Source organism: Odocoileus virginianus, chromosome 2 (assembly GCF_023699985.2).
Source record: "Odocoileus virginianus isolate 20LAN1187 ecotype Illinois chromosome 2, Ovbor_1.2, whole genome shotgun sequence".
In the NCBI taxonomy this organism is placed as follows: domain Eukaryota; kingdom Metazoa; phylum Chordata; class Mammalia; order Artiodactyla; family Cervidae; genus Odocoileus; species Odocoileus virginianus.
Genome location: NC_069675.1, coordinates 69380796 through 69406389, shown reverse-complemented (window position 1 = coordinate 69406389; position 25594 = coordinate 69380796). Strand labels below are relative to the sequence as shown.

The following is a 25594-nucleotide window of genomic DNA, read 5'->3' as shown; positions in this document are numbered from 1 at the left end:
CCCTTTTGATCCTCAGCTCACCAGCTGTAAATGCAGATAACTCTGAGGATTAAATGAGATGCTATGTGTGCAATGCCCCAGCACAGAGCCCAGTCGGGCACAGATTTCAGGACTGTCTGGGATGGTGCGGGGGGTGGGGCAGAGTGGCCAGTGATCTGAACTCTGCTGAACCAACAGGGGTGGCTCTGACTGCAGCCCTGCGCGAGTGAGAGCTGAAGCTGCCAGCTCCATTTGGGGAGGCCCCGAGTCACCCCGAGTATTTATCTTGGGAGGGACAGATGAAACGCTCAGAGTGACCTCAGGCCCTGCAAGATGGAGCCCTTGGGTGGGAGCCTGGGAGGCTGGGCTGGGGCGCTTAGCAGGCCAGGCCTGTCCCTTTGTTCTCTCTCCTTTCTCAGTGGAACATTTGTTCACGCAGGAACCCTGGGCACTAGGGGTGGGGCTTGGCTTGGGGACCAGGGAATCCGGCAATTCCCAGGCCTGCCACTGGAGCCCAAGAGACGGGCTCTGGGAAGGGCCCTCCTGAAATGAGCTGGACTGAAGGGCAGGCCTTCCCCGCACATGAGACCCACGTGTGTGACCTGCCACCCAAAGGCAGACTCTGGGATCATCCCAGCCAGAGAAAGGAAAGTCATTCTCCCTTCAATCACTGACTGTCCAGACCACCAGCTTCTTCCCATCCTCCTTCCTCCTCCTGTTACACACATGTGCACACAGGTAGACATACATACACACACCCACATGCATTGCCTGCTTGGAGGCCTTGGATTCATCCTCCCCAATAGATGAAGAAGTATGAAGAACAAACAGGTCTTGGGTGCAAATGCATCTTTGCAATTGTGGGGCTATGGGTAGAGCTTTTAACCTAGACGCCTCTTCCTTACCTGCAGAGCAGGTCTGTGCTTCATAGACCTGATGAGGAGTCAATGAGGCATAGCGTGGACAGGACTTGTAACCGTGAGGCTCACGACTAATGGTAGTGGACATTTGGGGCTGGAAAGTAGGATTGCTGTAATTATCCAACCTGCTTCTATTTTTAACAAGCCAGGGAGACTATCTGAGGGTGAGGGAGGGGTTTAGGACAGTGGCCTAAATGCGGCATGAAGATTACCACTGGGTCCAGCTGTCCTGGTCTGGGCCAGGGATGATCAAGACACCCCCACCCACAGCTGGTTTGCGACCTTCCCTCCGTGCCCACTTCTCTGCCCCCTGGCTGAACTTGGTGCTCTCAGAGGACAGCCCCAAGCTCACGGGAGCCGAGAGATGGTGAATGTTAGGGGCAGGCAGACTAGTTCCTCATCAAGTAGCAAACCTCAGACAGAGCCCATCGAAGGACATATGGAAGTTGAGAACATGGAGTGTGGAGAAAGCTTTGTTGGAGCCAGAGGTAAGGATTCCAACCTTGGCTCGGGCTTCTATGGGCCCTTGACCTTGGACAGTCATGTCCCATCTATGGGCCTTAGTTTTTTCATCTGTCAAGGCCTCTCTGCCCTTGGGAGATGCAGGGAGGTGGTGGCCATGAGAAGGCTCTGACAAAGTTGATCCAAAAATACACTAGGAAGACTCCCAGACCCCTTAGTCACTGCTGCCCTTCCCACTCCGATCTCTTCTCAGAAGGACAGGCGGATTCAAATTCTCCCCGTGTGCCATCACCCGTGGAAAAAGAGAACCCAAGGGCCTTTGGGACCCTTTTCAGCTGGGGACTCCACCAGACGAAGCAGGATTGTCGTTTATAATAATAGAGTTTTCACTGGAAGACTTGCTTACCCACTTTGACCCTCTGCTTCCCCAGCTGTCAATGCAGATAATAACTCAGCCAGCCGAAGCTGTCGGGAGAGTTGAGTGCAGGTGCCTGAGGGCTGAGCACTAACCCTGGGCCAGTCACAGTACAGTACTAGAGAGGTCCCACCTGTACCCTTGGGAGGGGTGCTGCATCCGGACTTGCCTGGCTGCCCCAGAAGACACTAGGCATCCTCAGAATTTAGCAGTGGATGCCAACAGCGTGACCAAGAGGTCTGGGGCTGGGTCTCTGAGAGGGACTGTGCCCACCTAGGCTGGGACCACCGGGTCCCAGTATTTAGCACTGGGGTTGAGAATTGGAGCTCTGCAAAGCCCCCCAAGGTTTGCTATTCTCCTGTTTGTTCTTAACCTTGAATTTGTTGAGAAAAGATCTTCTAAGCCCCCAAGACCTCATTTAGTGTACTGCATAAGCACTTCTAGGGTGATAAATGTGTAAGCACTTCTAGGGTGCATCACTGAGGACCAGGAGTGAGAACCCTTATTCATCAGACTCCAATAATTGTCTCTTCCCCATGGGAATTGTTCTCTGGTAATTGATAGGACAAGGAGTGACATCTCCCAGGAGTCTGTGGGGAGGAAAGGGGCTCCCAGAGCAGCGTGTCTGGGATGGAGGGTGGTGTGGGCGTGGGAAGGGAGAGGGAACAGCCTGAGGGTAAGGCTCAGAGGATACCAGCCAAGCAGAGCATTTGGGAGGTTGGCTGTGGAGAGCGCAAGAGAAAAAGTGTGGGGACAGCTGCTGTCTGTGTGGAAGATTCCAAGGCAGCATCAATGAGGAGAGGGTGTTTTTGAAACATTTTCAAAACGTGTTACTGAATATCAGGAATGCAGGTGTCAATCCTTTATAAAGATGACAGGTTGAACACTCGCATCTATTTTCATTCCCTTTCGACACGCACAACAATTATAGTAAATGAGTCTTCAGAGGCATGACCCACAGAGACAGAGAGAACACAAGGAAGCAGGTGGACGAGAGGTAACTGACCCATTAGATGCCAGAGGGCAGGACCCTGAGACTGTAGCAGGAAACTCATTAGCAACCAGTTCCACATCCCAGAAGCTTCTAGAGGCTCTGGACCTGGAAATGTCAGGTTGCTCTGGAAATAGATGTTAGCTAAAGAGAGACTGATGACAGTGTTGTGAAGCAGTTGGAGTTCTAGACCTCCCTTGCTTTTGACGCTGGGGGCTGATCGTCCCTCCCCAGCCCCCCACAGATGGGTGTTCTCCTGGGAGAGTATAACAGAGGCTCTCTGCTCTGGGGATGTCAGCCACGGCTGAGAACTGGAAATTAAATCAATATACATGTGCTGGAGTCTGAACCTCCACCAGTTCTCTCCCCTGACTGAGCTCCAGAATCCAAGCAGCCAGAACTTACTTCTGTTCTCCAGCATGTCCTCAAGAAATGGCCCCGTTCTGCACGGCGTGGCTTGTAATGACCCCTTTCTGCACGGCGTGGCTTGTGGGGTCTCTGTGCCCTGACCAGGGATGGAACCCATGCCCCCCTGCAGTGTAAGTGCAGAGTCTCAGCCACTGAATTGCCGGGGAAATTCCCCTATTAAGGGAATTTACATAAAGTAAAACACCATTTTTTTTGAAGAGTACAGTTTGGAGCCTTCCCTGGTGGCTTAGTGGATGAGATTCCAGGCTCCCAAAGCCAGGGGGCCTGGGTTTGATCCCTGGTTGGGGAACTAAGATCCTACAGGCTACAGCTAAGCCTGAGTGCCATAACCACTGAGATCGCATAGCTGAAATAAATTAAAAAAAAAAAAAGACTACAGTTTGCTGAGTTTTGACATCGGAGACAACCATTCCAACCAAGATAGAGAACACTGCCGCCACCACCAGAAGTTCCCTTTGCAGTAAATGTTCTCCTCATAACCCTAACTCCTGGCTGCCACCGATCTTTTCTTCAGCTCTACAGTTTTCTTTTTCCCAGAAGGCCACATACCCCAAATTAAACAGGATTAGTGTTTTGTGTTGGCTCCTTCCACTTCGCATCACGTGTCAGATTCAGCCATGACCCTCGTTTCGGCAGTTCATCACATGTTACTGATTACTGTTGCCTTGTACACAGTTTATCTAGCCATCCAGCTAATGGCCCTTTGGGTTGTTTCTAGTTTTTGGTTCTTACAATTAGAGTGGTTGTGAACATTCAAAAAAAAAAGCCCTTTAAGGGAAGCTCTGAGTTAATAAACCACACCCAGGGACTCAAGCTCTGAAACAGGTTTTTAGCAGCACCCTCCCAACTCTTAATTATGAGCAAACAGTTACTAAGCATTCAAGGAAGGCCTCTGACGTGAAAGATGGTGACCCAAAGCTAATGGGAAACAGCACCTTGGATTACAGATTGGAGAAGACATTACATTCAGGAAAAATGAGAGGGTATTATTTTTTTTTTTTAAGAAATAAACAGAGAATAAAAATGAGCTCTTGGGAATGAAGAGCATGAAGGCAGAAGTGAACAACTAAATTGGAGGTGAAGATAGAGCTGAGTAAAGTTCCCAGGAGGAAAAGCAAAGGCATGAAGATGAAACACATGAGAGAAGAGATGAAACATAAAGGACCAACCCAGGATGTACAACATAAGAATATTGAGTTGCAGAGAGAACAAAGAAGACAGAAGGGAGAAATTACCAAAGAAATAATTCATGCAAGTGTCCCTGAACGGGAGAACAGTTTCCGCACTGAATGGGTCCTCTGTGTGCCCGGTACTGGGAGAAAAGGACCCACACTAACTCCCATTGCTGGAAATTTCAGAATACTGGTGTCAAAGAGAAGCCTCCAAGTTTTCAGAAAGGGGAAAAAAAAAAAAAAAAGATCACAAAAAAGAGATTAGAAAACAGAAAGGCTTTGGACTCTCAGTAACAATGGTAAATGTGAAAATGTAATAGACTGATGTTTTCTAAACTCTGAAGCAAAGTTGATATCCCACCTATAATTCAATTCCATCTGAACCAATCAAGTGTAAAGAGAGAATAAAGACATTTTCAGATATATAAGCTGTCAAAACACTTACCCCCGTGCACCCTTCATCAGGAAGCTATCAGAGTATATGGTCCACCAAAACAAGGGAGTAGAGAGAGAAAGAGGAAAAGATAGGAAATGGAAGACTCGAGAGAGATGAAAGAAGCTGGACGACTGTGGAATGAGATTCCAGACTGACAACAAGTACCAGGCTCCAGAGGGCTGGCCAGCCCTAGTTAGAGTGGATCAGAAGACTCCAAGGGAAATTTTGCCAAGAAAAGGGAATGTTCAGAAAAGATCTCCCTTCTGAATGCCTTTAGAGGAGATTGAGATGATTGGCAGAGGGTTGGTGTCATATTTACTAATAAATACATAGAAAACTAAGCAAAAGCAGTGATTAAATCTAGGAAAGACAATAAAAAATGTGCAAAAAGGGAAAACTAACCATAGTCTATTTCATGATTCAGCTCTGAGTAACACATTCAGCCATGATAATGGAAACACTGTATAGTGACTGGACTGAAATCATTAGGTAACTGTACTAGGAGGGCAGAGGAAGGGGGAGTTATGGGCAGGGTGGGTATGGGAGAGGCAAGGACCCTCTTCTCTGGGGGGTGGGGGTGTGGGAACAGAAGTCAAAGGCTGAGTTATCAAGAAGGGGCTGAAAATGGTTGCCTCCAGAGAAGGGAAATGGGGGAGGACAGTCCCCATAGGGCAACTTGATTCTCAGCCTGCATAAAAAATTTATTTAAATACTATATAGTGGTGGTTTAGTCGCTAAGTTGTGTTGGACTCTTGCAACCCCATGGGCTGTAGCCTGCCAGGCTCCTCTGTCCATGGGATTCTCCAGGCAAGAACACTGGTGTGGTTGCCGTTTCCTTCTTCAATATGTGTGTGTGTGTGTGTGTGTGTGTGTGTAATTTTTAATTAAAAAAACCCAATCCCATCCTTGTCCCTCCCACTCTGGTGGTTTCTGGAGAGGCTGAATAACCACTAGGGCTTCTCATTGTCCATAGCCTTGGGAGTGAGTTCATTGCAAGCTATTCTAAGCTTCCCTGGTGGCTCAGATGGTAAAGAATCTGCCTGCAATGCGGGAGACCTGGGTTCAATCCCTGGGTCGGGAGGGTATCCTCCCTTGGAGAAGGGAATGGCAGCCCACTTCAGTACTCTTGCCTGGGAAATCCCATGAACAGGGGAGCCTGGTGGCAGTCCATAGTGTCACAAAAAGTCGGACACAACTGAGCGACTAACACACACACATATTCTAAGCAAATGGGCTCAGCCTATAGCAGGCCTCTGACAGGCTCAGAAATACCTGGGCTAGATGGAAACCGAATTGGAGCTGAAACCTCAGAAGCCACATCTGGAGCAACTCCTGACACCTCAGGTGTGTTCCCAAACCTCAAGGTGCTTCTACAGATCTGATGCTGCAATAAAACGTGGGGATCAGGCCAGACCACCTGCCTGGAGGAACCCCAGAAAGGGAGATGGAAAGAGGCCGGAGGTATGCGGTAGCCCTGTTCATTAGGGGAGCTTCTGCCAGACTCCCCCCGGGACACCCCAAGATCTTCCCCCAGGTCTTGCTGCTGGCTGTCCTAGTCTCGGAAGCTAGACACCCACGTGGGTCACACCATGCCAGTACTCATCAGTGTTTATAGAAAGCAAGATCGTTATTTATAAGAACAGAAACATTGAGCTAATTCATGTTTAAATACACCAAACAGAGCGGCAGACAAAAAAAACCCAGAAACTTCTGGGTAGAAGGGGGCAGTGAGCCCCGGCTTAGCAGGGCCTTCCTGTGTCCCTGCTGGACTTTGCAGCTCAGGCTGCTCTTGCCCTGCCCTCCACGATGGGCAGACCCTTCCCAATGTTAGCCAACCTCCTTTTTCCACGAGTGTATCCAAGTTAGGAAAACAGAACTTTCTTTCCAGATCACTCAAGACCCTGAGCCAAGTAATACCGGTACCCAGAGCTCCCTTGGGCCCTGTTCTTCAAGCTTTTCCAGAGAAGTGTTCTGCACAGGGTGAGTCACCCAGCTCCCACCCTTCAGACCACAGAGGACACGGGGATACTTGGGTCCCCACCTCCCATCAAACCTCTCCTCGCTTCTTTTGGGAACTCAGTTTTCTGCTTCAATCAAGATCAGAAAGGCACAGAGAGAAACTTGAGTCCTGGATCTTAGTCCCCCAAAGCTAGTCTGAGGACCAGGAGTGATCAGTGACAATGTTCTTGACAACCAGGAACAGAGGGAGAGAAATAAAATTAAAAAGGGACGTGTATGGAAAGAACGGTTGTTGCTTCTGGGATTAGATCCTTCTTACATTTTTGTTCTAAAATTAATATCTTTACAAAGTGAAATGATGATTGTGGATGACAAGTTTTCTTAAGTCCTTACTTGACAAAATTGGAAAGTTAGCATCTCTAACTAGTCCTTCCACAAAATAATAACTTTGGGAGGGGGAGCAGATTTCACTGTACTATGAACATGCAGAATTTGGGACATACTATGGTAGATGACCCAAAAAAGAGTAAGACCAAGCTCTGGGTCAGAAACAGAACCACAGACTCAGAGGGTGAGAAGGGCACAAATGCATGCGGTCCAGCGGCCACTGACGCCTAAGCGTGTGCCAGAACACCACAGCTAAGAGCTTGGCCTGATCCTGCTTGGTGCCCTTCAGTGACAGGGAGCTCACTTCCTCTGTGTACAGCTCTGATGATTACAAAGTGCTTACTTTGTATTGTGGAGAAGCCTTCGACCTTGGACCCAGGCCTACACTTGGGAGCCCCTAGAAGCAGCCCTTTCACCTGCAGAAAAACAGCTCCATTCTGCACCCTTTGCCTCCCAGTCTTCTTTGACTTCTATTTGCTTCTCCTCACCACCAGTCATTCCTCTTGTGAAGTGACTTCTTGAGATCACTTGCCTGGCAAGTGAGTTCAAAGCCAGCTCTTCTGCTCCTGGCCCTGTGCCCTGCGCCCTAGCTATCTCCATGTGGCAAGGGCTCAGCTGTCCCCAATTCAGGAGATGGTACTAGCTGTTCAGAAACAGTTGGAAAGGCAACAAAGAATCCAAAATTGGGGTGGGGGGGAAGCAATATACAAAAAAAGTCAATGTGATCCCAATAAACACATATAGATCCACATTAAAAATGAAAGTATGCAAGGAAACAAGGCAAGATGGTCATGATGGTCATTCTTTAAAGTAGGCTACCTGATGATTTTTACCACACTTTTGCTTTTCTCTCTGTGCTTTCCAATTTTTCTGTGATGATGTGGTTTTTTTTTTTTAGGATAAAATAAAATAATGACCATTTAGAAGGATGAAATAAGAAATGTCAAATTAAAGTAATCACACCCCAAGACACCCCCCACCCCGACTCAGTTCCCAGCCACTGTTCTGTGAGCAAGCTCCTGGGGCTCTTGGGCCCTGGGCGGTGGTCTGCCCCCAGACCCTCACGCATTGCAGCACTTTACAGCAGTCTCACATTCTTGCTGCATCAGTGCCCAGCCCTTGACTGCCAGATGACGAGCCTGAGGTCAAGTAGACCCCAGACCACCCGGGGTCGTGGCCAATGTGCTCCTGTCATCTGCCCCTCCTCCGTTTTCTCCAGCCTTGGAGCTCCAGCCCAGCCCCCAGGTGGAAGAAAAGAGAGGATGGGGAACAAAACAGAGGGTGCAGAGGACCATGGCTCATCCCTGCCAGGTCTGTTACATGTACAGGGTGTGCATATTGTAAAGACAGGAGATTAAACTTAGAGGAGAGATGTGTCATCCATGGAGTGTGACGGAGCTGGGCCTGGACCCAGCCCTCTGATCCAGTCCAGTGCTTGCTCCTCTGGGGCTCAGATCAGAGCCCCTAGGTGTGACTGTGGTGTGCTGGGTCCATGCAGAGTGCTGGGGCCACGGGTCACACAACACCCTCTGTGCCAGCCCTCCAGGGTGGGTCTTTGCCAACTGCTCCCTAGGGCGCCTGGCAGTCCCAGGCACATGTCAGAGCCAAGCCCTGATTAGAAGTGGAGGCCTGGCCCGGGGGTCAGAATCCTGTCTGACTTCCAGGTTCTGCAGTGTCACGTGGCCTTGCATGAGTTGTTCCCCTGTTGGGGACTCAGTTATCCAAAGGATAAAATCAGAGTGGAGCATTTGACACTGATTAGACCAGCAGTTTACAAGTCTTTTTATTCCCCCAAGCCTAGCATTTGGGTACTCTGGGACTGACCTGTGACACTGTCCCCCATGCGGGAGGACAGGGCAGAAGCTCCCCATTCAGTTTGGCCTTTGGGTGCCCCTCACCCTGGCTCCCTGTGTGGATAGTCTAGGTCTTAGAGAGATGTTCCCCACCTCAAGTAGGAGTGTTTGTGGGTGTGGGGATGTGCAGGGCTGTGTCTGTGTGAGTCGGGGCTCCCAAGAGGACAGGGTCCCCATTTTGTAGTTGGGACATTTTCTAGGGATGTCACCTTGTTGAGGATTCTGCTCTCAGCTCACCTCATCCCCTCCCCCTCCCTCTTCCCAGCTGTTGGTTTCCTTGTCTTCTAGGCTCCAGTCTCTATTGCAAGCCCCAGGCTCTGTGTTCCTTCTCTGTTTCTGCCCTAGAACTGGTCTGTCACTGGGGAGGGGCTGCCCCTTTCCCCTCCCCGCAACCCCTCTGCGGTCTCCTCCTCAGGATCCCTCCAACCCCCACTCCCATCCCTGCACCCACCTTCCGGGGCCCTCTTTAAAGAGGTGCCCACAGCTCTCAGGGCCAGTTTTGTTTCAGACAGAAATGAAGATGGACTTTCATTGTACAATGACACTTTCAAACCATTATTCTCCTGAGACCCAAATGAAAAATCAGCAAGTCTGACACCGCTGTGATTTGTTCATTTGACGCTGCCTCTTTGCACAAAGTTTAATTAAAATTTCAGGAGCGATTAGGGAGCCCTTTATTGTGCACCTCTGGGCTCTTCCAGGCGCCCTGGGGGAAGGGCAGGGTCTTTTTACAACAGAAGCCAGTGCTCAAGGATGGTCCCTAGGAGATTGGCAGTGGGGGGCACTGACTACTGGAGCAAAGCACAGCCTGTCGGGGTACATGGGTCTCAGGGAGCACACGGGATCCCAGCCACCCCGCACCTCCACCCATTTCACAGGTGAGCACACTGAGACCAGGTTTTCTGGAGACTCAGCAGATCGCGGCGACACCGCCCCATCCCTTCCACCCCGCCCCCTGGACTCACCCTCAGGGCTGGCAGGGAGCTGACTTGGTCCACGGTCAGCGTGGCCTCCTTGTAGTACTTCCCGGGGGGACAGAGCTTCAGGAAGGAGTCGTGGATGCTGAGAAGAGAGGCAGGGGTGGGCTGAGGGTGGGGACCAGCGGGTCCCCTGCCTCCTGCGGGCTCCCTTTGGAGGATCGATTGACACACATTTGGTAGTTATAAATCATCTTGCCCTTCCAGAAACATGCCTGGGGCTCCAGTGTGCCCAGCGCATGCGCTGTGGGGGATGCAAAGATAAGCCAATATGCTCTGGAGCCTAAACGTAATCTACAAGTGCACTGGAAAGGACTTCTGCCCTCCCTTCCTTCAGTCCCTCCTTTACGAATGGAGGAACCAGCAGGGCCTTGGGGAAGCCAGGATGCCACCCCAAGCCATCTGTCCAGCCCCACCCTCGTCCCAGGGAAAAGAGGTCACTCCATGGGTGTGGCCAAGCAGCCAGCAAACCACACAGCCATCCGAGGCCAGTGAGCTGGATCCAGACGATGGGACTGAACAACTGTCCTCATCGATCCAGTAATCAATGTCTGTCTGCGGGCCTCCTCCCTGCTCCAGGGGATTTGGCTTGTGAGGGACAGGCAGGCAGAGGAGGGAATGAATGGCTGTGTTGGCGCTGCGAGGCAGAGGGTAGGAGGGAACTCTGCCCCAGGCCAGGAGAGCAGGGTCCTCTTGCTGGAGCCTTCCCCACCCACATTCTGGAGCATGGACCATGTTAACCTTGTAAGGGGTCGGGGAGGGAGCTGAAAAGTGGGGTGTAGAATGGGTCAAGGGAGATAGTCTCCAGGAAAAGATGGGGTGGGGACACTGAAGGACAGCGAGGAGAGAGGAAAGCCATCATACCCAAGTGGGGGTGGGGGGGGATGTCCAGTGGCCTCCAGGGGAGGGGGCGCTGGCAGTGGTCTGCCCCTAGCCCCGAGGAGCATTTGATCACTGTCATTGTTAGATTTGCTAGGGTGGGGTGATAAAAAAGCAGACTGACTTTCAGTATGTTTTATTAATTTTAAAGAATTATCTGAGGCCAGGCACCTGTATGGTTGACACCCTCTGGCCCCTCACTAGGAGTACCCGCTTCACGCTGCCAACTTGTGTGGACATTTCTGGTGGAACCTACAGAACCACCTTGCAAGGAAGGGACCATTATCTCTTCCTTACAGAGAAGGAAACTGAGACTCAAGGAGGTAAAATACTCGCCTTGCCTAAGGTCACACAGGGGTGAGCATGAAGCCAGAGCTGCAGATGCCAGAGCTCTTTCCCCAGGAGCCCAGAGAGGGAGGTCTCAGAAGGGCTGTGGGTGGGGGAAGGGGGGCTGGGGGGTGGGAAGAGAGGGAACCCCTGCTGTTGTTGTCACTGGCTTCTTGTTTTTTAAGCTCTGTGTGCCTGGTGCATTCAACCATATTATCTCAATGAATCTTCCCAGCAACCCTGTGGGATAGATATAGGGGTGATGATGTCTACACATGCGGAGACCAAGGCTCAGAGAGTTGAAGGGGTCTGCCTCAGGTCATTCAGCTTGGAAGGGGTCAAGGGGGTTCTGAACCCTAAGCCAGGCTCCTCAGGCTGTGCTGCCCACCTCTAAAAGGTCCCAGGTGAAAGACTCTCAGCACCCCCTCCCTGCCCTGGAGAGCCTTCTCGGGAGGGGGTACTGTGGGGAGGGCCCTGCCCAGACTTCGTGTCTTCCCAGGCCGCCGAGTGGGTGGGCTGCCCGCAGATGAATCGTGGCTGCTGCTCGGCTTGCCACAAAATGTTCTCCTCCAAATATGGATCAGCTGGCTCTAAGTGGAACTCAGAATTAATCACTAATGGACTCAAAAGTCAAAGCCATTTGAAAAGCTCACACATCTTGCCTGCCAGAAAGCAAGCAGCCCAAGCTGCATCTCCCTTCCACACCTAGCCAGACGAGGGGAGGGGCTGTCTGCGGGCGGGGAGGCTGAGACAGGGGGAGACCAGCTCCTCTGCTCTGACTCTTCAGGACCTTGGATCTGCCGCGTCCCCTCTGTACAGTGAATCTCAGCTAGCTCCCTCCACCCTCCACTTTGGGAATTCTGTACCCTTCTCTGCATCCTGTCCATCCCTTGCCTCTGAGACCCTCCAGTTTAGCCTTTTTCGACTGGGTGGTCCCACATCAGAAGCACACAGGGAGCTGATGAAAGAATCAGCTCTAGAGAGTCTCATTCAAAGCTAGTGTCAGCCCAGGCACCTATAGATTCTGCATGCTTCTGTGTTTGTATTGTACAGGAAGGACTGAGAACACAGCTCCAGTGAAAGTCTCCAATTATACCCCTTCCATCCCAGTCTGGGCTCCCTGACCTGGGCTTCACCCCCATTACATGGGGTCAATTGTCCCTTTCAACACGGAATGGCCTGCAGGTATTTTATGAATGGCCTCATCTCTAGCCTGGAAAGATGGCTAACTTTTGGTTCTATGATCTACTGGTTCCAAGCTGTGTGACTTTGGGCAAATAGCTTCATTTCTTTGAGCTGGTTTCCTCATTCACAAAAAGGAGATGAAAATACCATGAAAATGACAGCTACCACAGTCTCAGCACCGACCTCTGTGCCAGGCACTGCTTTAATTCCTATGCAAATCTGATCATCTAACTGACCTAATAACAATTAGGTTGAATACATACTTTTTGTATGTGTGAAAACTGGGGCTCAGCGAGGGTAAGAAACTCACTCAAGGTCACACAGCAAGTAAGTGAAAAAGTTGAGCCTCAGACTCTGGCCTTTGACTTCTAGGAAGCAAGCCTCTGCCTGCTGACCTTCTGGCACTCCAGGTGGACCAGGAGCTAACAGCCAGGACAGGGCATGGAGACGGGCAAGTTTGGGGACCTCAAGGCTGCTCAGAGGATCCAGGGGCCCAATGGTCAGATTAGCCTTAGCAGGAACTGGGGCAAAGCTTCAGGATACCATTTACCAGACCTACAACCAGCCCAAGATCCTGTCAGGAGCCATCCCTGAGCAATGTAATGTACCCTGAAATTGCTCAAACTGAGTCAGGCTGACCCAGGCTCTGCCATGGAGATCTAAAGGAAGCCACATGTGCCCTTTCTGAGTCAGGTCCCAGACTCAGGGTCCAGAGCCTCAGGTGAAGAAGATAAGGGCCCCAAAGGGCTTGTGCACTGATCCCGTAGAGACATCTGGAAGGCAGGGGCAATTTAACAGCAATTTAACCAGAGTCAGAGAGGGCTAACCTGGAAGCTGAGGACGAAGGGGACCCTGCTCTTTCAGAGACCAACGGGATGTGAAAGAAGACTCCCACAGGTTAGACATTTAGGGTGGACAGACCCCTTCTTAGAGAGCTGAGTCAAGGCAGCCCTGGATGAGGAAGAAGCTGTCACTTGTGGTCTGCCCCTCCCATTAGGTGTCATCTGCGGATCCAGTGACCAGGCCTTTTTGTCCCATGCAAGTCACAGATAAGAAGGTGGGAAAGTGTTAGACAAGGGCAGAGCCACCCTGCTCCCTTGTTTATCAGTCTCTTGGATACTTTTTTTTTCAACTGGCTAAATCCATCCAGATGTACTGTCATCCAAGCCACATTTCTTTGTCACGTTCGTAGGAAAATCACAACACGGTGTCAGAGGTGATGTTGGAAACTTGTTCAGAAGTGAGCAGGGCTTAGTTTGGCTCAATTTAGCCCTGGCAGCCCTGGGTGTCTGCTCTCTCCCCTGAGCATCACGTGCCATCTGCCCCCTGAGCCACAGCCAATGTTGCTGGGAACCCATATCAAAGCTGCCCCTTCCCTTTACAAACAAGGCATCGACACTAACCCTAACGTAATCCGTGCTCCTGACCCTCCAAGGAGTTAACCTAGGATCATCTTATATGTGTGCGTGTATCCTTCCTAAGATATTCTGTGTGTATGTACATATGCATGCATGTATAGCCCTTTATTTTACTAAAAGTAAAATATGTACCAGTCTAGTTTACCAAAGTAAGAGTGAAATAGGTTTTTAAAAGCCAACACCACTATAATTAATATTATTAATACACAGTATTCTATACCACCTCTTTACCCCTGATCTCTAGAGGCTGAATTTTTTTAAAAAAATGTTTTTCTATTTCTCTTGGTTTTTCCTTAATATTTGCATAGTATTTCTAGAGATGGTGCTGATACTGCCACTTGGTATTTTTTCATTGCAGACTTTTATTTTGTGACCTCTTATTGTTAAGAAAGAGAGAATTTATCTCTACCTATAAACTACTTCAGGCTTCCTTGGTGGCTCAGGTGGTGAAGAGTCTGCCTACAAATTGGGAGACCTTGGTTCAGTCCCTGGATTGAGAAGATCCCCTTGAGGAGGGCATAGCAACCCACGCCAGTATTCTTGCCTGGAGAATACCCATGAACAGAGGAGCCTGGTAGGCTACAGTCCATAGAGTTGCAAAGAGTCAGACACGACTGAGTGACTCAGCACAGCACATATATACTACTTCTTCCCCTAATATCTCAATATAAAATGATTTTCCTGAATCAAGATTCAGTATTTATATTATTGTCATATGTATGTATAATTACATATTATATATGTATTATTCAAACATTGCTCACAGCTGAGTTCCCTCATACAATATGATTACATTTTCTTTTTTGCAAGACTCTTTGTTTTTCCCAGAGCTAATAATCACTTTGTTTTACTTTTGCTTAGGTTTCAGTGTTTCTATTATTATTTCATTATTAAGCTTTCTGCAGAACTGTGACGTTCCTCTTCATGTGTTTATATACCTTACATCATCCATCATCCAGGTTAATTTTGTTTTCTTGGGGGTATCACTCCTGGAATTCCTAACTCCTTAATTCTAATCTGGCTTCATTACTTTTCAAGCCTGCTGCATTGTCATCCTTGGGTTTCTCTTCACTGTCATTTTTGAAATTCCATTGTGTTGCGGTCCTGTTTTCTGGTTCTTACGCTTCTTTTTTCTTAGTTTGAAAGTGAAAGTTGCTCAGTTGTGTCCAGCTCTTTGCGATGCCGTGGACTACGATGCCATGGACTACACAGTCCATGGAATTCTCCAGGCCAGAATACTGTAGTGGTAGCTGTTCCCTTCTCCTCGGGATCTTCCTAACCCAGGGATTGAACGCAGGTCTCCAGCATTGTAGGCAGATTCTTTACCATCTGAATCACCAGCAAAGACCAAGAATCCTGGAGTAGGTAGCCTATGTCTTCTCCAGAGGATCTTTCCTACCCAGGAATCGAACTAGGGTCTCCTGCCTTGCAGGCAGATTGTTTACCAGCTGAGCTATCAAGGAATTCTTTGTCTTAGTTTAATCTCTAATTTTAATGAAGAACTTAGCTTACTTATTAATTTTAGTGGACACTGCAGAAGCTGCCTGAAATAAGGTGCATGAGGTAATTGTTTTTAGAATTCACATGTCAAAAAATATTGTTTCACCTTCACTCTTGATTAATAGTTTAGCTATGACTTAATTCTACATTGGAATTTTTTCCTTTGATTTTTGAAGGTGTTTAGCCACCGTCTTCCAGCACAAAACTAAAGTCATTCTACTTCCTGATCCTCTCTATGTATTGTTTTCTTCCTCTGTCGATGTTCTTAGGATCTTCTAAATACCTCTGGTGTCCTGAAATAAATTAACGTAGGCTTAAAAATTTTTTTCCTTCATATATGTAGTATCTCTCAGCTTTCAATTCATGTGCAATTGCCAAGTCTCATTAGTGCGCATATCTGTTCCTGGTGGTCCTGAGTCAGAAGCCTGCATGGCTAGCTCTCTCCATATGGTGAGCTCCTGTCCTCTGCTGGGCTGGGCAAGGGGTGCTGAGTGGATTGCAGGGCAAGAGGAGAAATCATATAATACCATCTTTTTGTTTTCACCTGAGCCTTCATCCTGGCATTTGGAGGTTCCTGAGCCTTTCTGGGCCCTTGATTCCATCATCCCAATCCCTGTTTTCAAGCAATCTGCTTTCAACTTTCAGCCCTAAGTCTGTATCGTGGATCTCTTTGCTTTCCACTTTGGAAATTTTTGATCTCTCTCATCTGCTTTCATCTCTTGAGTTCTCCCTTGTGGGTTTCTTTCTTCCTTTTTTTCTAATTCTAGCTGTCCTTTTAGTAGGGAAAATAAAGAAAAGAAAATGCTCAATTCTCCATGTTCACTGGAAGCTATGGCACATTGCTTTACAGTATACCTTGGAGATACTAATCCACACCCAACATAAAACTTCTCCTTCTCTCTAAGGACAGTGCCACTGATGGATGGGTCCATCCACATTTATTTCATCCATGCCCTCTTGATTTAAGTGCAATGGCCAGGTCAAAGTGTCTTTCCCTTCCGGAAGCAGGCTTCCAGTCCTTCCCCTGTTCTCTTCTGTTCTTCACAGCTCCTGGCAGCTATTCCATACCCTCAGCTGCTCCCCAGAGTGTGGTCTTCCTAATCTGGAGACTCACCTTGGTTTGAAGCAGCAAAGAGCTCTCCCTGGTATCACCCCACCCATCTTAGCAATTTTGTCCCCACTTCATGCTTGTCCTGCTCCACCTCAGTTGAAAGTCTCCATGATGGTGAAACACAAAGAGAGCAGACACTCAGCCATTGCACCTCCTCTCTGCCTTCCTGAAGCTTTGGCATCCCCATCCCTCCTCCAGCACTGACCCGTCCTGTTCTTCTAGAGCCCAAGGGGTGGGAGTCTCATGGGCAGAGGCTGCCCGAGGGGCAGGCACCAGGACCTCATGCTTAGGCATGGCACTGACAAAAGACAGGGTTGGCTAGAGATGGCTTTGAGAGGAGTTGGTTAGAGAAGTTGGGCTGAAGTGGAGCCTTTGCTGGCCTCACTCACTGGGACCTGCCTCCCCAGTACAAAAAAATGAGGTGAGGCCCCTCCCATGAGGGGCTCACTTTCAATAGGGGTGGAGAGAGGTGTGAAACAGGAGGTAGGCAGGGGCTGTCTCATGGCCTGTGTGGGCAGTTCAGAAAGGAGTCCCTACCAGAACATGTTTCTCAAAGGCCAATAGAGAACACGTGAAGATGGAAGGGCTTCCTTCCCATTCTCCTCTCTCTTGACTGACTTCCCCCCCTCAACTCCCACCACCACATTGGTGGTGGAGATGGGGCACATGTGAGGGACCCTAGAGATCTAGAGAAGATCATCTGAGAATCCTTGAACTTTCTAGATGGAAAGAGGAGCAGGCATGGTCATGCTGAAGTAGAGAGAGAATAAATTACTGCAGAACAATCCTGTCTTTCCTGTTAACATTTTAGACATGTCCACGCTTTGCCCACCATTTCTACAGCTAGAAATCTCTCCTATGGTTTACTTTCACTTTTTGAATAAGCTTTGTTTTTGTTCAGTTGCTAAGTCATGTCCAACTCTTTGCAACCCTAGGAACCGCAGCACGCCAGGCTTCCCAGTCCTCTACTCTCCTGGAGTTTGCTCAAGTTAATGTCCATTGAGTTGGTGATGCTATCTAACCATCTTATCCTCTGTCACCCTCTTCTCCTTTTGCCTTCTATCTTTCCCAGCATCAGGGTCTTTTCCAATGAGCTGGCTCTTTGCCTCAGGTGGCCAAAATATTGGCGCTTCTGCATCAGTCCTTCCAATGAATATTCAGGGTTGATTTCCTTTAGAATTGACTGGTTTGATCTCCTTGCTGTCTAAGGGATTCCCAAGAGTCTTCTCCAGCACCTCAATTCAAAAGCAGCTTGGCTCTTCACATCAGGTGGCCAAAGTATTGGAGCTTCAACATCAGTGCTTCCAATGAATATTCAGGGTTGATTTCCTTTAGGATTAACTGGTTTGATCTCTTTGCAGTCCAAGGGACTCTCAAGAGTCTTCTGCAGCACCACAGTTCAAAAGCTTATCAATTGAATAACTATTTTTACATAAATGTTTACTATAGCATTATTGATAGAACTAAAAGTCATAAACAACTTAAGTGTACGTTATGGGGGGAGGTTGTAAGATGAGTGATATTTCCTCTATAGGAAAGAATGTTCCACAGTCATTATAAAGAATGAGACAGATCTCTATGTGCTTTATGTAAAGATCAGTTCAGTTCAGTTCAGTTCAGTCACTTAGTCATGTTCAACTCTTTGCGACCCCATGAATCGCAGCATGCCAGGCCTCCCTGTCCATCACAAACTCCCGGAATTTACTCAAACTCATGCCCATTGAGTCGGTGATGCCATCCAGCCATCTCATCCTCTGTCGTCCCCTTCAAAGATAGCCAACGTGAAAACTTAAAAAGAAAAAAGATCCAGAACAGTATAATGCTACACTACAAATTGGTAAATGCTGCAGTGTGAATGGGATAAAATTTTTGAAGGATATTTATGTATATCTATCTATGAAAATTTTTTCTGGAAGCCTTGATGAGAAACCAACTGTGAACAAGAGTTATCATCAGGGAGAAGGCCTGGGAAGGAGGGAGATGCTTACTTTTCTTTTAGAACATTTATGCTATTTGAATTTTCTGGCCATGCTCACATATTACTTTTCAATTTTTATTTCATTTTTATGCAAGTGTTCCTTTTTTAGAAACTATCAATGAGATGTATAAGTAGCAGGATATAGAGTTTTGTTATATTTTTATTTCTAAAAGGAAAGCGATGTAATCCAGTGACTGTTCCTGGTCGCCATCACTCCTGTGCCCTGGATATCCATCAGCCCCCACCCTGTAACAGGAGAGTCTCATGCTTGTGGCAGAATTGTTGTGCTGCCTGGGACCCTGCGTGGGAAGTGCAGCTTCCAGGCTGGGTGTTGTCTGGGGAGGGTGAGTCCAGCAGAGACAAAGAGGCAAGAGGGTTCTGTGGGTCTCAGGGCAGTCTCCTCACTCCAACCTCCCTTCACCCCACCAACAATGCCCTAGAGACCCCCTTTCCTTCTCTAACAAGTTTTTCATGAGCACCTGGCCCAGGCTGAGTGGTCTCACATCTCTCATGCTGTCTACTCCCTCTGTGGTCCCATGAGGGATCCTCGTGTTGGCTGTCTTGGCCCGGAGCCTTCCTCTCTGGGTATCACCAGCATAAGAACAGGGGGTGGACTGCCCACTGTTGCACCCACTGTGCTGGGAGGTAGTGAAGCAAAGCTTGGGAAGGAAAGGAGGACTAAGAGAGACTCAGCGGGGCATCAGCTTTACCCAGCTAGAGGACCACCTAGCTTACATGCGCTGCAGACCTGTTTCCTAAGTCCTCTCCTCCTTGTCCTCATCATCCCAGGGAGGCCCTGTCCACCTCTGCGGTTCTATGAAGAAACCTTGCCATGGATCCCACAGCAACCTACAGCCTGACATCTCACTCCACTGTAGTCGGGCCCTGGGAATCATGACCCTGGACCCTCCAGGACTGGGGTCTGTCTCTGCCTGTCTGCTACCAGCCTCGTCTCCAGGACTCTGTAGCTCTGAGCAGGGACCACATTCAGGGACCAGAGTAAGGCTGTACCAGGGTAAGATTTCAGCTCCAAGGGGAGGGAAAGGGGGCACCCTCTACTCACCACAGGATTTCATTCCTGGTCAAGAAGGTCAAGGCCTGCAACAAACCAGACAGGTGACTTGCCCACTCCATCCAGCCCTGCCCTGACACTCTGGGGAGTAGGCAACTTCAGGGGTTGGGAGGAAAAGCTGAAGCTCTCATTGAACAACCAGGGAATGGAGGCTCCCAGCCCTCAGCAGCAAATGCCCATGGTGGTGGCAGAGGAGGAAACAGTGCCCCATCTCTGATGGCCTTGGGAGGGAGCACAGTGGTACAGGCCTGCAGAAAGGATCAGAGACAAGGCGAAAACCCTGGGATCTGGACCAGGAAACAAATGGGGAGGGGCCCTCTGAGGGCCAGTCTGGGTCACATGGATGTAGGTTTAGTGAAGGCAGGGACCACAGTGAGAGTTTGCCCACCCCTCCCACCTGCCTCGGGAAGCTCCCACCACTGCCCAGAATCTCCTGCCTGATCTACCCACCTGGTATTCTTCCAAATCCTCCCAGTGCATCTGGTACCTCAGACATTGCCCCATGCCAACCCCACCCTTCTCTCTGCCAGCAGCAGAACCTCAGTCCCAAGGGCTCACCAGCTGTGCACTAAGTAATCGGTTGCCATGGCAACCTGCATTCCGCCTTCTGCCCATTCTACCTGAGTCCCTGAGTGAGCAAAGAAATAGATTCTTTTGGTTCCAGAGGCTAATGGACATCATCCCCAAAACAGCGAACAGAAAGGCAGCCCAGTAGCAGGTTCAAAAGTCATGGGCCAACCTTCCAGGCCTGCCAAAGGCTGACAAGACATGCGTCCCTAGGCAAGCCACTCAACCTCTCTGTGTCTCAGTTTCCTCATCTGAAAACAGGATGATGGTCATGGGATTACGGTGAGGATTATTTGAGTCAATACGGGAAACTGTCTTGTACATAATAAGCTTTCGATAAGTGTTAGCTATTAGAACCACGGCCCAAGGACTATGCCAGGTGCAGGAACACAGAGATGAGTAAGCATAGACTCTGACATCAAGAGTCACCCAAAGAGCACAGTAAAGGGCATTCCACCCCATCCATCCTCTCTTTGAAGAAGCCAGGGGCACAATCAAATCAGGATGATATGACGAGGGTCTATTAAAGGGACTCTCCAACGACAAGGTCAGGGTGTGTGGAAACCACCCAGGATCGCACAGAATCCAAGCTAGTAACCACAGAGCCACTACCAGTCCTGGCCCAAAACACATGGAATCAGTACCCCTGTATCACCCCCTCCACTTCTTTCGATCTTCCGTGGGGATAGAGAGCAGAGTGGAAAGTGAATCTAGAAAGATGAAGTCTAGCACAGACCTCAGTATTGCTGTCCAGGAGGATCTTTCTGAAGCCATCCCCTCCTGTCTCAGTGCTGTCCAGTCTCGGTGTCAGCTTCCTGGTCCTTGTACCCACGTCATTCCACACACTTTCCCAGGTAAACAGTTCAGAAGCTTTCTCATGGAGCTAGTTTATGTCTCTGGAAATGGGACTGCTCATTCTTTGTCATCTGCCCTCCCTGGAGATGGAGACTGGCAGAAGAAACCCAGGAACCTTCAGTCCTTATTTACTAGACAAACACAAGTGAAGTACCTACAGGATGCCAGGTGCTCAGCTTGACCCTGGAAGAGACGGGTGAATGTGGTCTCAGCCTTCAAGGAATGAATATTTGCCACACACACAGACCTACACGCACACACACACACACACACACACACACACACACACACACATACACCATGGGAGATTGGGTAGATGTCATCAGAGAGGTAATATGAAATATGAAAATTTAGAAGAGGAGAACCCTAGGCAGGAAATCTTCATGTGGTGGCATTTAGGTGGTTGTTACAATGCCATGGTTAATGTGGGCTGTTTGCTTCACTTCTTGCTGCATCCCCTTGGGCAAGTCATAAAACTACTCTGAGCCTCAGTTCCCCCATCTGTAAAGTGGGAATAATAAATCTCTACTTTACAGTATTATTGCAAGGCTAAAATCAAATGATAGACATATAAACCTCTAATTTAGAAAGGTACCTGACACAATAAATTCTCATTAAAGGGGAAACAATATTATTACTTTTTAAAGTTGGGCCTGAAAGAAAGGGTAGGGTATGAGCAGACACAGTCAGTAATCACATCTTATCTTCTGGTAAACTGTCTGAGCTTCTATTCTCATTTTTTGAGCAGCTTCTTTCACTAGTGTGTGTCCATAGTGACTGTCCCTTGTCGTCCTCACAGAGTCCTGGGGAAGATGGAAGTTGGCGAGGTTCTGTGATGCTGTGGGGTCACTTGGCTGGCCAGGGGCCAAAGGAGGATCTGAAGCCTGGATTGAGGTTGCAGGCCTGTGGGTCTCCCCAGTTCTGACTGGGAGCCAGGGGAGCTGCTGGGCCGTACCCCAGAAGGCTGCTTCCTTCCCAAGTCTCTCTCAGCCCTCCTGTCCTTGGAGGTGCAAGTGGCAGCAGGCACTAGCATGTGCCTTTAACACCTGGTTGGTACACACTACAAGGAGAGCAAAAACGTACTGGAGGGAATTCCCTGGTGGTCCAGTGGTTAGGATTCTGCACTTTCACTGCAGGGGGAACTGATCGAGGAACTAAGATCCCACAAGCTCCACAGTGTGGCTTACTTACTCAACTCTTTGTTGAGCCAGGCAATGAGACAGAATGATTAAACCAGACAGACAAGGCCCTACCTTGATAGAATCAGAGGCCCATAGGGAAACTAACAATCCTTTTGATTGTGATATGCCTATGAGAGAAATAAAGCAAGAATGAAGGGTGGGCAGGAGAGGCTTCCTGAGGAAGGGCCATCTGAGCGGAGACCTGAGCCACAGGGAGAGGGAACCAGGCTAAGTCTGGGGAGTTTTCCAGACCCAGAAAGCAAAGACATCCAGCTAGAATTTAATGACACTGGCTTTCCTTACATTTATTTATACTGTTTCCTCCACTTTGAAAAAGATGCAGGCTTCCCCAGTGACTCAGACAGTAAAGAATCTGTCTGCAATGAAGGAGACCTGGGTTCAATCCCTGGGGTGGGAAGATCCCTTGGAGAAGGGAATGGCAACCCTCCAGTATTCTTGCCTGGAGAATTCCAAAGACAAAGGAGCCTGGTGGGCTACAGTCCATTGGGTCCCAGAGAGTCAGACATGACTGAGCAACTAACACTCACTTGCCATATATAACTGTGATATGTTGCCTTTACAAATATTACCTGGTGAAAAGAAATAGGAGACAATCAAAGCAAAATATTAAGTAAATAATTAGACAGGTGGTGAAGAAATATGCCAGAAATCACAAAAATGTCTCTGCCTCACTTCACACACAGGTAACCAAGGTTTGAGAACTCTGCTACCTTTCTCTCTCCTTTAGTTTTCATGCTCTCACATGATGCTTTCCCAACTCCTGCCCACTCCACCCCTCCCTACACACAGGCTCTCAACCTAGAAAGGGCTTTCACTGGTTCCTACAATTAACAACAGTAACCATAAGAATGTCACCTTACATTTGCATTACATCACTTTGTAATTCCAAAATGCTTTTCTACATGCCACCTCATCTGCTCCAGAGATAAAAGCCCATGCTCCTTAAAAAAGAAAGAAAGAAAAATTCCCATGCAATTCTGCCTCAGTACACTAATCAACCAGCATCCTTACCTCCCTCCAGCCAGTTAAATCTCTCAAACTGCTCTTTGGCAGGGATTCTGAAAAGGATGTAAATGAACAGATTTGTGAAAGTGTTGAACTCAATATGCCAGCAAATTTGGAAAACTCAGCAGTGGCCACAGGACTGGAAAAGGTCAGTTTTCATTCCAATCCCAAAGAAAGGCAATGCCAAAGAATGCTCAAACTACCCCACAATTGCACTCATCTCACATGCTAGTAAAGTAATGCTCAAAATTCTCTAAGCCAGGCTTCAACAGTACGTGAACCATGAACTTACAGATGTTCGAACTGGATTTAGAAAAGGCAAAGGAACCAGAGATCAAATTGCCAACATTCGTTGGATCATCAAAAAAGCAAGAGAGTTCCAGAAAAACACCTATTTCTGCTTTATTGACTAAGCCAAAGTCTTTGTGTGGACCACAACAAACTCTGGAAAATTCTTCAACAGATGGGAATACCAGACCACCTGACCTGCCTCTTGAGAAATCTGTATGCAGGTCAGGAAGCAACAGTTAGAACCGGACATGGAACAACAGACTGGTTCCAAATGAGGAAAGGAGTATATCAAGGCTATATATTGTCACCCTGCTTATTTAACTTATATGCAGAGTACATCAAGAGAAACGCTGGGCTGGATGAAGCACAAGCTGGAATCAAGATTGCCGAGAGAAATATCAATAACCTCAGATATGCAGATGACACCACCCTTATGGCAGAAAGTGAAGACGAACTAAAGAGCCTCTTGATGAAGGTGATAGCAGATAGTGAAAAAGTTGGCTTAAAACTCAACATTCAGAAAACTAAGATCATGGCATCTGGTCCCATCACTTCATGGCAAATAGATGGGGAAACAGTGGAAACAGTGGCTGACTTTATTTTTTTGGGCTCCAAAATCACTGCAGATGGTGACTGCAGCCATGAAATTAAAAGACACTTGCTCCTTGGGAGGAAAGTCGTGACCAACTTAGACAGCATATTAAAAAGCAGAGACATTACTTTGCCAGCAAAGGTCCATCTAGTCAAGGCTATGGTTTTTCCAGTAGTCATGTATGGATGTGAGAGTTGGACTGTGAAGAAAGCCGAGTGCCGAAAAATGGATGCTTTTGAACTGTGGTGTTGGAGAAGACTCTTGAGAGTCCCTTGGACTGCAAGGAGATTGAACCAGTCCATCCTAAAGGAAATCAGACCTGAATATTCATTGGAAGGACTGATACTGAAGCTGAAACTCCAATATTTTGGCCACCAGATGCAAAGAACTGACTCATTTGAAAAGACCCTGACGCTGGGAAAGGTTGAAGGCAGGAAGAGAAGAGGATGACAGAGGATGAGATGGTTGGATGGCATCACCGACTCAATGGACATGAGTTTGAGTAAACTCCAGGAGTTGGCGATGGACAGGGAGACCTGGCGTGCTGCAGTCCATTGGGTCGCAAAGAGTCAGACACGACTGAGCGACTGAACTGAACAGAGAACAGGCCCAGTCCTGCCCTGACCGTTCTGCATGCTTCGCCTCCAGGGTCCCTCCCTGCAGGAATCCTCTGTGTGGGATAAAAAGCATTCTTTGAAGGTTTCTGTCACCTGCCAATGAACTCCACCAACTGTTAAAATGGTCACCCCTACTCCAACTTTGATTTAGATGTCTCTTCAAATTCAAAAAGGACTGAGAAGGGACTTGTATCGAGAATACACAAAGAAAGCTAACAGCTCAACAATAAAATACAAAAAGCCCAACTAAAAAAATGCACAAAAGATTTGCATAGACATTTCTCCAAAGAAGAAATATGTGAATGGCCAAGGAGCACATGAAAAGGTGCTCACCATCATCAGCCACGAGGGAGATGCAAATCAAAACCACAGTGAGGTACCCCCACACACCCACTAGGATGGTGAGGATGTGGAGAAATTGGAGACCTCCTACACTGCTAGTGGGACTGTGAAATGATGCAGCCACTTTAGAAGAGAGTTTGGCTGTTTCTCAAAATATTAAGCAGTATTACCATATGTTAAAAGCAAGACAACGTGCCCAAAATGGAGTCGCTCATACTAAGCCCCACATCACCAAACTGAAACTTAATTACAGTTTCAGCTTCCCTAGAAATGGAATCTTAAACCTGTCAATCAGGAATCAGCACTAGTGAAGGCTGACAGACCCCTGCATCCCTGAAAGAAAAGTGACCTTGTCACAGCAATCCACACTTTGCTACTATACTTTTCTTATTCCACTTCCCTTCTGCCTATAAAAATCTTTCATTTTGAGAATTCCCTGGTAGTCCATTGGCTAGGAATCTGCACTCCCAATACAGGGTTCACAGGTTCGATCCTTGTTTGGGGAACTAGATCCCACATGCCACAGCTAAAGATCTGGTGTGCTGTAACTAAGACCTGCAGCCAAATAAATAAATAAAATAAATATTTTAAAAAACTTTCCCTTTTGTAGAGCTCCTCAGATCTCCTTTCTTCCTGCTAGATTGAATGCCACTTAACTCAAGAATCTTTGCTG

The 25594-nt window shown here is 48.2% G+C and overlaps 1 protein-coding gene across 1 annotated transcript in view; it reads right to left on the bottom strand.

Moving 5' to 3' along the window:
- CIB4 (calcium and integrin binding family member 4) overlaps window positions 1–20021 on the bottom strand; it is a 50860-nt gene extending 30839 nt beyond the window's left edge. Inside the window, exons 1-3 of the mRNA XM_020913865.2 lie at window positions 19901–20021; window positions 19442–19476; window positions 9969–10065 (exon numbers count right to left, since the gene is read on the bottom strand). Of these exons, the coding sequence (XP_020769524.1) occupies window positions 9969–10065; window positions 19442–19476; window positions 19901–19954 (186 nt within the window). The 5' untranslated portion in view covers window positions 19955–20021. The remainder of the gene's footprint in view (window positions 1–9968; window positions 10066–19441; window positions 19477–19900) is intronic.
- Window positions 20022–25594: the final 5573 nt, after the last annotated feature.